General features: G+C 58.2%; 1 protein-coding gene across 1 annotated transcript; it reads right to left on the bottom strand.

The window, feature by feature from the left end:
* Positions 1 to 3,101: 3,101 nt before the first annotated feature.
* On the bottom strand, positions 3,102 to 11,289 carry TAMALIN (trafficking regulator and scaffold protein tamalin). Its single transcript, XM_076007283.1, has 8 exons — positions 10,966 to 11,289; positions 8,856 to 8,905; positions 7,222 to 7,276; positions 7,018 to 7,120; positions 5,194 to 5,282; positions 5,021 to 5,092; positions 4,749 to 4,815; positions 3,102 to 4,280 (listed from the first exon to the last, which is right to left on the bottom strand). The coding sequence occupies exons 1-8, from the start codon at positions 11,215 to 11,217 to the stop codon at positions 3,793 to 3,795; spliced, it is 1,176 nt and encodes a 391-aa protein (XP_075863398.1). The 5' UTR covers positions 11,218 to 11,289; the 3' UTR covers positions 3,102 to 3,792.
* Between the last annotated feature and the right edge of the window lie 669 nt (positions 11,290 to 11,958).

Here is an 11,958-nt window from a genome sequence, read left to right as displayed (position 1 = left end):
TCTATGGCCCGAACCAAGTCCCAAGAGCCCGCCCCTCTCCCCTACTCTGATGGATGTTCGCACCCTACTCCAGGACAGCACCCACACGCATGGGACTGCTCCCTCTGGACCATGCCCTCCTCCCTTTGCTCTCTGGCGCATCTCAGACGCTGCCCTTACAGATCCTGCCTTCCTATATCCGCTGGGCCCCTGCCTCTTCTCCCATAGTGAGCCCCACAGCCTTGCAGGCCCCACTGATTCCTCTCCATCTCCTTGACCCTGTTCTCACACCCCTTCCTTCTTCCTCTGGTCTGTGGGGACTTCAGACCAGAACCCCATTTGCAGGGCGGTGTCCTTACCCCACCATGCATGAGACCTGGAGTGGGGTCTACTCTCCTCCCCTGGAATTGTTGGGGGCCCCTTCTGTCTTGGGGTGGAGGAAGGGCTCCCTCAGAGTCCCCTGAGGCTTTGAGAGGAGCAGAAGGCTGGTGGGAGGCGAAGGAGGGGAGGCAGGGCAGGGGGAATACCGACCACACAATATTCTGAGTCCCTGCTCCTTTTCCCATCCACCCCCACCCCCTCCGCCAAACACGATCCCTGGGTTAATTTTTAGCATCGCAGCTCGCACATTAGTCACTCCCTGTCACCCACCTACACGGCAGGAGGCTGCTGTGCTGGTGCCGTCATCTCATCAGCTGAGAGGTGGGATCCAGCCCCGCCCTGGGCACCCCTCACCCTCCCCTGGGTGCATACGGCCACTGGCCAGGAGCCCCATCAGCCGGGGTGAGGGAACATTGACATCACTCCCAAGACTAGCTGCATGGCAGGGAGTGGGGACAGACCGGTGGGAGTGGGGTTGGAAATCTACTCTGGGAGGAAAAATCTCCCTGCAGCTCCCACCCCCACCTGCGCCCACTAAGTGCCCAGACAGTTGGTCTCCTGGCAGCCCTGGGCTCTGGGAACAAAGGTGTGAGAGGGCCCCTTCCCTAGACCTGAGCCCCTGGGAGCTGATGTTTGTCATCGCTGCATAGCAGCTGTTCAAACAGGGACTCTTCCCAGGATTGGGGAGGGCAGGGCAGCCAGGTGCAGGTGCTCTGGCTGGAGCAACCACCCAGCCCCAAGGGGATTTGGGGAGAAAGGCCCACAGCTGCCAGCTACAGATGGAACAGAGAAGGGGCCAAAGTGGGAGGTGGTTAATTCTATGCAGGGTGGCCCCAGAGGGGCATCACTCATTCTGCAGTGTTTCTTGAACCCCTCCTGCGTGCTAGGCTCCATGTTAGGCCCTGAGGCGCCACTTTAAACAAGGCTGGGGTTTCTGCGCTCACAAAGGCAAGAGACAGATACAAAAGTTGTCAGTATAATTACCACCTGGGAGAAAGTGCCATAAAGAAAAAAAGTAGGGACTCCAGGTAAAGCATAATGGGGACAGGGAACTACTCCAGATCAGATCAGGGGAACCTCTCTGCAAAGGTGATGTTTAAGCTGAGACCTGAGGATGGGGGAATCAGTCTTGCAAAGACAGTATTCCAGGTGGAGAGAACAGCATTAGCAAAGGCCAGAGGCAGAAAAGGGTTTGCCATATTAGGAACAGAAAGAGTTGTATGGCTTAGATATATAAGTGACATGGAAGGAGAAACAACTTGAGATTGAAGACAGAGACAGGAACCAGATCCTGGAGGGTCTCATGCAGGGCATTCCAATATAGTTGCAAAAGTAGGGTGCTGCACAAAGGCTCCCAGGGGCCAAATTGTTGGGCCTCTGTGGCTGCTGTTAACCCAGAGAAAAGGATGCCCTTTTGTAATTTGTCTGCCCAGAGGGACAATGTGTTATGGACAGGCCACAGTAAAGGTTTGGACTTTATTCTTTTATTCCAGGGGAAGCCATAATGAGTTTTAAGCAGAGGAGGGTTGTGATCCATCTTCCTTTTTGAAAACTCTGCCCTGACTGCTGTGTGGAAAAGGGATGGGCCAGGGTCAAGAGGAAACAGGGAACCCACTCGGGAGGCAAGTACAGAGGTGGAGGAGGGAAGAGGGTGGGAAGGTCCATGAAGACCTCTCTTAAAGCCACCCGGTGTATGCTGGTTACTGCCAGGGAAGAGCACTGGAGCAGGAGTCTCAAATCCCAAGGCCACCTGTGCCACTAGCTTGCTATATGACCCTAGACAGGTCACTTGCCCTAGGTCACCTCAAAGAAGGTGGTGAATACCTCCTGGAGATGCTTTAGCACACACCATATAGAGGGTCTACTACGTGCTAGTAGCAGGCAAGAAGCAAGCAGTGACTCAGACAGAAAGGGTCCCTGAGTCCTGAGGCAAGGAGCATGCATCCCGACGGGTGGGCAGCACAGGCAAAACTCAAAACCCATAAAAATCAAGACAATTTTGGATGGTGAAGTGTATGTACTATGATGGAATCACAGAGGAGGGTATGATTGTCTTTTCAACTGGCTGGGAAGGCCTTTGCAGGGCAGAGCTGAAGACTGAAGGAACCCTGGGAGGGAAGAGCACTGCAGAGACCCAGTGGAAGGGGGTCTGAAGTGCACCAGGTACGGCTGCCACTGCAGCAAGAGTAGGGAGTGAGGGGAGGCCGACAGGGGTCAGACACTACAGCCTGAGAGTTGGATCTCATTCTAAGAGTACTGGAAACTGTTGAGTTCTAGAACAGTGGAGTGAGCAGTGATGGGGGCCTGTCACAGGCTGGGGGGATGATGGCTATGGTGCCCTGTAGATCTGGCTTCTGCCCCTTCAAGGGAGACCTCAGACTGGGAAGAGAGGGTTGTCAAGCACACTTATTTCCACAGGGATAGTTAAGGACTTTAGATAAGCCTTGGCCACCACCTGTTGTGGGTATTTGGGGAGGGAGGCTCAAGATGTATTTAAACAAGAGGCCCAAGGTCTGATGAGGGTGTGGCGCCTCTAGTTCAGGCCCATGCATGTAAATTAACATCTCCCAGACTATTTCCTTGGCTTCAGGCTGCAGGAAAATAAGATGTAAAACACAGTGTGCGTGCGTGTGTGTGTGTGTGTGTGTGTGTGTGTGTGTGTTTGGAGGGGGCTTCGAGGTGGAGTCAGAGCTTGCCAGAGCCCAGTCCTCCCCCTCAGGCAGTCACCACGCTGACACAGATGCAAAAAAACCGTCAATTTTATATACTTTGTGGTTCAGAAGCAACAATATGCAAAACGGTGGAGCAGTCTGTGCTGCCCCCACCCCACCTGAATATGCTGGCTCCTGTCCCCAAGGCGCACAGAACCCAGGACCCCTGTCCCAGGACCCCACGTAGTTACAGGCCCCCGGAAGGGGCCAAGCCCTTAGGGGTCAAGGCTAGGAGGGAGGGAACCAGCACCTTAGGCGCCCTGGGGCCCACTGGAACTGTGTGTGTGTGTGTGTGTGGAGGGTGGGGGACGGCTCACCATGGGCCATTTTTCCCCAGGGCTAAGGGCCGGGGGAGCAGGTAAAGCTGAGGAGAGGGCTTCGTGGGACAGGGTCCTCCACTCCCCGGTGGGGGAGTGTTCCTAGACATCCCACAAGGCACTACTGACCCAGACTGTACGATAGCATGACCCATCTTTGGCCCCCAAACCTCTCCCAACCCCGACTGCCTGGTTCTCCCCCTGCTCCAGCTCCCACTGTGGTTTAGGGGAGGAGGAGAGAAGGGGTCTGGGCCCCCCACTCCCTCAGCCAGCCGGCCGGGGCTCACAAGGACCCTCTCCCACTGCTTTGGGCTCCTGGGGTCCTCCTGGCCCGGCACCCCCACTTTGCACTGGCGGATACGAATGAATAAATAAATAAATACCTCCCCTGCCCGCCCTCGCCCCTACAGCTGGCTCTCCTCCTCCTCTAGGGAGCGGTTGAGTCCGGGGATGAACTTGAGCAGCCGCCGGCGGAAGCTGCGGTACTTGGTTTTGCGCAGGCCGGCGCCGCACAGGGCCTGCTCGCGGGCCTCAGTCCAGAGCGCGCCCCCGCCGCCCCCGGGGCCCGCGCAGCGCACACTGGCGCTGCGGCTCAGCGCAGCCCGAGGCCCCGGGCACGACCCGGGGTTCGGGACCTCGGCGGGGCACCCCAGGGCGCGGGCGGGCGGCGGCGGGGGTGGCAGCGCGGGTGGCTCCGAGTCCCCAAAGAAGCACGTGTGGTAGACAGCGTCGTCAGTGTCGCCCCCGGTCCGCCGTGCGCCCCCGCGGGGGCCCCCAGGCACGGCGAGCAGAGGCCCGAAGGGCAGCGAGCCGGGGAGCAGGCCCGCACCGTAGAGGCAGGAGCGCACCGACTCCAACGTGTCGTAGATGCTCGGGTCCTTCACCACGAGGCCTGCGGAGGCAGAAGGGCCGTCAGGCCTGGAGTCGGATGTGTCCTTGGCAAAGCCTCAGAGGGCACGAGCTCGAGATCTCAGTTCCTTCCTATCGACCATCTGTGTGGCCCTGGCAAATCACAAACCTGAGCCCCTACTCCCCTGGTCTGTAAAGCAGGGATTACAACTCAGAGCCTCAGGAGGACCACTTGTGACACAGGGCCTTGGGAAGGATTGCAGTTAGCTCCTTGAGCCTCGGTGTTCCAGTGTGTAAAATGGAGACGATACTGTCTAGTACTTGCGTTCAGGGGGCTATTGTGAAAATAAACGAGTGGGTAGCAGCCCGGGACAGTACTGTACCCAAAGTAGGAGCTCAACAATCCTTTCTTCACTTTGGAGAGGGGAGTAATGCACTAGTTTTGAGGGGGAAGCACAGGTGGGGGCGTCGGTAGGGGAGGGGGTGGCCCTCCACGCCCCAGCCTACTCACCGTGCACCAGGCGCTGCTCCTGCACCATTAAGGACCTGTATTCTCCCCACTTCTCATACAGGGTTTGCTGCAAGAGATGGCCCCACCCCACTGTCAGGAGCTACCAGGAAATGAGCAGAATGTGGGTACAGAGTGAGGGATCAGGGAATAGCCAGAAGAAACTTAATGTTAAAGGAGGTTCAGACATAAATGATCCCCTAAAAAAGAGCAGCAGCTGGAGGGCAGGGGCTTGGGAAGAGGCAAGGAGGCTGGACATCGCCGGGCTCCCTTACCTTCAGGTACTGCAGGCGCGCCTCCAGTTCCGCCTTCCGGATTGATGTCCCATACAGAGTTTCCAGTCTGAGGTTGGGGGATCAAAGGTTGAGTGAGCTCCCAGGCTGAGGAAACCGAGAGGCTGAGCCCAGGAACCCTCAGGCACCACCGCAGCTAGACAGACATACCTGAGAACATTGCCAGACGCCTTAATGATGTCAACAATCTCTCGATGTCGGATGCCTTCCACATTCAGGCCATTGACGCTAGCAATGGTGTCCCCTGCCAGGCAGAGAGGGATTCAGCATCTGCTCCATGGGGCATGATGGAAGAATTCCAGCCCCCTACCTTGGCCGGAAAGGGAAATGGTAGCAAGCCCCACGAATACTCCTGAACTCCCTTCCCTGACTCCTCACAGTTTTGGGAGCCCTCCTCTGACATCTCTTTCACCCCATTCAACTCACACACTCAGAACCACAGCTACTCTTCCCTGCCTCTAGTGACTACCAGCTTGTCCTGGCCCAGCACCCTAGCAGAGGGGCTGGAGACCTCAGAGGGGCTGGGCCCTCATACACCCACACTTAACCGTACCCTCAGGAAGCTGTCCTCAAAGGCTGAGCACTCCCAGCCCCTGTGCTGCCCCCAGAGTTGGTTATTTATGTCCAGCCCACGCCTGTCATGAGACCCAGTGGAGACAGGAAGGGGGCAGGGGGAGTAGCACCCAGCTGGGAACCCTGGCCCCAGGCATGAGGCCTCAGCTTCTGATACCCTGTGCCAACATAAAGCCTCCAGGCTTCAGGCAGGGCATGCCACTGTCTCGGAGGACTCTTTCCAATCTGTGAAAGGGGGTATGGATCTCTGCTGTGGCTACCTCAGGGATGACAGCTGACAGCGGGGAGTGTGTGAAACTACTTTGCAAAGTTGCAATGTACCACTTGGCTACTGCTATGGTTTGAATATGGTTTGTCCCCACCAAAACTCAGGCTGAGGCTTCATTCCCTGTGTAACCGTGCGGAGAGGTGGTAGGACTTTTGAGAGGCATTTGGGTCATGAGGGATCTGCCCTCATGATTAATGCTGTTTGCTAGGATGAGTTCTTGCTCTGGCAGAGTGATTAGTTACCTTAACAGCAGACTGTTATTAATATAAAGTGAGCCTGCTGCTTGTGTTTTATCTTTTTTGCATATGCCTGCTTGCCATTCTTGTATGTACTTCCACCACGAGATGTCATCCACCATGTTAAGACATAGTATAAGGCCCTGGCCAGACACAGCTGCCCAACTGGAACTTCCCAGCCTCCAGAGCCATGAACTAAATAAACTTCTTTCCTGTATAAATTACCCAGTCTCAGGTATTCTGTCATAGCAACAGAAAATGAACAGCTACCAAAGGCTTGTGGTAAGTGGGCAAGGAGGTAAGGGCTTAGGGGCAAAAATGGTGATAGAATTGGGGGGAGGGCAGCAATTCATGCAGTCTCAGCCTGCCCCTTCCTGGAACCTGGAGACTCTAGATTTGCTTGATCCCAGCGGGTCTCCTACTGAGGCATTATTTCCTTGTTCGAGGAAGTAACATAGGTTTCCCAGAGTTGCGCTAGGTTGGGGCTGAATAGGACCTGACCCCCAATATCAAGCAGATCACATGGAATGTGGCTTCTTGGGCAGCTCCAGCACTGACTGGGTCACCAGATTGCCAGGAGGGAGCAAAACAGCAGCAGCAGCAGCAACATCCACTGTTTACCAGGCTCTGGCACTGTGCCCGGGGAATCCTCTCACTGTGAGGGAGGGAGGGATGGGGGAACATATTATTACCCCCATTTTGCAGATGGGACAGTGTAGGATCACATGGTAAATGGCAAATTCACTGGCTCCAAAGCCTGGCTTCTATCCATTCTTCTTTCTGGCTTTCTCAAAGTAAGAGGAGGAAGGGGATTAATTTCAGGGGAGATTTCTCACCCCTTCTGCTTGGGAGCAAGGTCACAGCCCCTTCCCAAAGTCCTGTGTCCTAGGCCCAGGCCCCACCTGGTGTAAGCCCTGCCAGCTGGGCAGGGCTGGACTCATGAACTCGGCAGACAAAGGTCACCATCTCCACTCGCTGCTCCTCCCGGTGGTGAAGGCCATACGTCTGTAACAGACAAGAGCACCCTCAGCTGGGGGCAGCGTGGGTCTATCCATCCCACAGACCCGCCTTCCAACCCTTCATCCCTCTCACGCAGCTTCTCCCACCTGGATCTCAAAGCCGAAGGTCTGGTTATCCTCCTTCTCCAAAGTCAGCACTTTCCTGTGGGAGACACAGGGTCAAGACTATCGGGACTGAAAGGATAATGTCGGTCTCATGTCTTGGGCCTCCCCGGAGGCTGGGGTCTGGTCTAGAACATTCCAGCAGGACTCGCGGTTTCCAGTGACAACTCACTCTCGTCACAGATTATGGGAATGTCCTTCCCACACCGAACTGAAATCAGCCTTGTGGAGCTGCACAGAATCAGTCCAGCCTCTTGCTGTGGGGAGGGTGGCACTGGGAATGGTTGGCCACCCCAGTGCCACTTACTGACTAGCTGAGGCCCCAAATTCAGCCCCAGGCAGGAGCCTCCTCTGCTTTACAGCACTGGGGAGAGGACTGGCCCCTCCCCCAGAGGCCAGTCACGAGGCTCAGCCAGACCACAGCTGCTCCTCCCAGCTGCGGTGGGGCCAGCCCACCAGATGTGGGGCTGGGGGAGGGGAGGCTCCAGGCCGCCCCTTCCCGCACTGCAGGCCTGCCCACTGGACACAATGGTCTGGAGCTGCTCCAGATGCTCGCCTGCTGGGGAGCCCAGAGTTTCCTCTGCCCACCCCCACCCCCTTCCTTCCCGCCTAGCCAGAGGCAGAGTGAAAGCAGCCTCCAAAGGCCCCTTCAAGTTTCACAGCCTAAGACAGGCCCTGGAGCCCAGGCCCCTCGGCTCCCAGCCTGACCCAGATATTCCCCCCAAATGCTGAGCAGCACCTCCCAGCTCCAACCTGAGCTCCTCTCACTTTGAACCGCAGGCCTTTCCCTATCTGCACATATCGGGGCAGGGGGCAGGGTGACTGGGAGTTCCATGTCTACCCCAGTGTTCTCTGGTTTTCTGGAAGGGTCAGCAAAGGGCCAGATGGTAAACATTTTAGGCTTTCTTTGTGGGCCCTATACAGCCGCTGTCACATACTGCTCTTTGCTTTTATTTTTTGCAACTGTTTAAAAAATATAAAAACGATTATTAGCTCAAGGGCCAAACAGGCCAATATGGCCAGCTGGCATAGTTTGCTGATCCCTTTGAGAGGAAGTCAAGCCTAAATCAGGGACAGATATGAGCAGAGAAGGGGAATTGTGGGGTCCCAGGTCCTGGGGTGGGCACCTACTTCTGCCCACACCTTAAATACCTCCACAGAGGGCTGCCACAGAGTGGGGCCATAGTAGCACCGAGACTCTGGAGGCAGGGTAGCCAGATCCAAGCAGCTGGATGTAGCCTGGCGAGGGACTGGGCCCCTGGGGTTTGCTGGGGCTGGGAGGGCTCAGGGGAGCCCAGGAGGCCTGGTTAGGACATCCCCACAAACTTTGCCTGCTTTCCCACCTCCAAGCTCTCATGATCTAGATCTCCCCAGGGAGGGGCAGAAGCTGGGGGTGAGCTGAGGAGTACCTAATGACTCAAAAGTCCCCACCTCCTTTTTCTGCCACCCCTTCACACAGCCCACACCCCCACCTGCCCCCTTCTCCCAGTGGAGGAGCTGTGCTTAAAGGGTGGGAGAATGACTCTCACCACAGCCAGTAGGGCTGAGATGTTGTGTGCCCCCCCCCCCAGCACCGCACCCTTTTGGACCGTGGCAGGAGCTGGGTGGAGGTGACTCACCGCTGCTGCTCAGGACTCTGGTTGAGATTCTTCCAGCGAAATCCTGAGCCCTGGGCAGGAAGACAGTCAGGAAAGAGCAGGTGAGGGGGGCTGTCCTTGAGCAGATGCTGAGAGCCCTACTCTAAGAGGTCCCTCACCTGGGCTCCAGCTCTGGACACAACACTGCATTTCCTGTTGCCTGTCTGTCCCTTCCCAATGCCACACCTGCTTTGGTGCTGATTGCTACTATTGGCGTCACTCCTTAGCTTTCTCCTCAGGCTATACTCCCATACCTGGAACTACAGGGTCACAACCATCCTCTTGGGTTCCAGCTGCATGGACCTCTAAGCCTCCTGCTGGTTTCCACACTGGCAGGGGTAGAGTTGGGAGTCATTACCCTAGAATGGTCTCCATCCCCTAGGCCATGTCTGTGGGGGCTCATGCCTTCCAGACTTTGAATGCTGAGGCAGGGGCTCTTCCCAATGGGATTCAAAGAAGGTCAGGTATTCAAACCCTGCGCTCACCTATCAAGGTATTCCAGGGACCCCCTGACAGTCAGGTCTCTCCGCCTAATTTCTCAGCCAAAGATAGTGTGGCTTGGGAGAGCTGGGGTCAGGGGCTGGCAATCCCAGCCAGAATGTGTAAGAGAAGGAGGTGCCATGTTTCCTAAAGTACAGGCTGTTCAGGGACCAACTATGGATCCCAGCTGGAGGTGACTAGCTATGACCAGCTGTGCCCAGCTATACCTCGGTCTCTCAACATTACCATATTTTTGTTTGTTTGTTTTCTGGGACAAAGAAAATCTTAGATGTCAAACTTGACAGTAAGTCTCACTATACTTAAGGAGAGAAATTGGGAGTTCTTTTTGTGGGGAGAAGTGACAGAGCTGAAGGTTCTTGTCTCTTCAGGGCCTTTGATAAACTAATGTCTTTCCCTTTCTAAATTTTTGGTCCTTGGAGGAAGCCCAGTCCCAGAGCAGCCAAACAGCCCAGGGCCTTCCAGGTCTGTGCCCCTGTTAACTGTCCCCCAAGCTGCCTCAAGGCAAGGAGAAGAAGGGAGCCCTCTTTCTCCCAAATCAAAGATTAGCCTCAGGGGAGGGGACAGTTCCCAAATGGGCCAAGAAGGAAGGACTGGGCAGCACAGAGAGACCCCTTTGTCTTTCAACACGATTTTCATAAAATGCAAATTCTCAACAAGCTGTTCATTGTGTGGGGGGGATCCGGGGGCCAGAGTAGGAGGAGGGGGTCTGAGTGGGGAAAGGCCACCAGGCCCCTCTCCTTAACCTGCTTCTCAAGTCGCTTCTGAGCGCTCAGGTCCCCTCGGGCCAGAGGAAGAGCCTGGCGGAGGGGGAGACTCGGGGCGGGCGGGGCCGCATCCTTCCTGCCCTGCGGGCGCCCTGCGACCCCTCCCGCCGTCCGGTTCCGGCTGAGGTCCAGGGAGCTCTGGCCCTCGCACCCCGCACGTCAGACGTGGGGCAAGGCGGCCGGCCCCGAGCCTCAGCCTCGGAATCCAGGTGTCCCCTCGAAGGGTGTGCTCTCCGGAGTCCGCGGCGCCCCACGCACCCCTCGGCGTGAGAACGCACGCGGCGCGGCCACCGGCCCCCCTCTCCCACCCAGGGCTCTGGGACCCTCAACTCGTCTGGGGCGAGCGGCAGCACCGCCTCCTTACCCCTCCCGGCTCCAACCGGAGAGGTCTGGGCGAGGGAGTCCTGGGGACTTAGACACACCTGGACACGGGAGGCGGGGCATGGAGCAGAAAGCCAGATGGAGCGACCAGGGGAAGGGGGTGCTGGGGAAGAGTCCAGGAAGGCGAGAGGGAGCCAGACGGGGCGGCGGAGCGTGGGGAGTGGAGTTGAGAGCTACCGGATTGGAGGCGGCCCGGAGGGGAGGCCCACAGCCTTCAGAGCAGCGGGGGCGCGGGCGGGGGCCTCGCGCCTACTGACAAGGGGGCCGAGGGGAGTCTACGGGGGCCTGCGGGTGGGCTGGGGAAGAAGGTAGGGGACTCAGTGGACCCCGAGGAGAGAATACTGTGGGTGAGCAGCAACTGATGGGGGAATGTGGTGGGGTGGAGCAGGTCCCGAGGAAGGGACGCTGGGGGTCACGGGAGCTGAGGGTGGGGTTGGGGGACGCACCTTTCGGCGGGGCAGGGTGCCCCCGGACACGGCGAGCGCGCGATACAGCTCTGCAGGGTGGTAGTCCTCCAGCGCAGCATACAGCTCGTCCCCCGGGGGCCCAGGGGTGGCGGCTGCAGCAGGGGGGCCCGAGGCCGGAGTCGGGGTGGGAGCGGCGGGAGCGACTTCCGAGTCGGGAGCCCGAGTGGCGGGGTCCGGGGCGGCCGCCGCCTCTTCTTTCTGCTGCAGCTTCCTGAGTCGGCGAAGGGTCATGGCTCCGGCGCCGGGCGCCCCTCGGTGGCGGCGCTGGCTCCGCTCGGCGGGGCTGGCGGCGGCTTGGGGATGCCAGCCGGGCGGGCAGCGGGTCGCCTCGCTTTATAGGCTCCAGGAACCCGGCCGGGCGCGGCCTCCGGTGGCCCCGCCCCCAGGCGCGGCAGGCCCCGCCCCTCGGGGGCAGCAGCCCCGGAGTCCCGCCCACAGCGCTCGACGGCAGGCCAGGCAGGGGACGCTCAATGGGGGAAACCTAGGCGCGGAGGGGAGGAGGGAGAGGACATCCCGGGGCGGGCCAGGGGTCTGCGCGATACCTGGAGGGGGTCTGTGAAGGGGCATTGCCTGGAGGGGCTCTGCGAAGGGGCGTTGCGCGTGTTGATTCATGGGGGAGGGGGACACTGTAAGGGGTCATTGTTAGGAAGCTTGGGGCTTCCCGGGGAAGATTTGAGAAGATCCAGGGGGCTGCAGGAGACTCTAGGCCAGGGGAGAGAGGCTGCGGGCCTGTAGGGCGGGAGGGGTGAGTTCTCTGAAGGAGGAGGGAGGAGATGCCCCTGAACTGACTGCGCAGAAGCCCCCAGGGAGTAAGAGGGCCCAGGACTTCCCCTTTACACAGCTGCCCGGAAGACCCGAAAGAGGCTGCCTTCCCTTCCCACGTCTAGGGGGGAAAGAGAAGAGGTGGAAACCCTAAAAGCAGTAGGCTTAATTCTGGCCTGTCCCCTCCGAGGGTCTGGAATGGTCCCTGCT

The sequence above is a fragment of the Microcebus murinus genome, chromosome 10 (genome assembly GCF_040939455.1).
Source record: "Microcebus murinus isolate Inina chromosome 10, M.murinus_Inina_mat1.0, whole genome shotgun sequence".
Taxonomy (NCBI): Eukaryota; Metazoa; Chordata; class Mammalia; order Primates; family Cheirogaleidae; genus Microcebus; species Microcebus murinus.
Note: the sequence above shows the minus strand (reverse complement) of the source record. Positions and strands in the feature narration are given on the sequence as shown.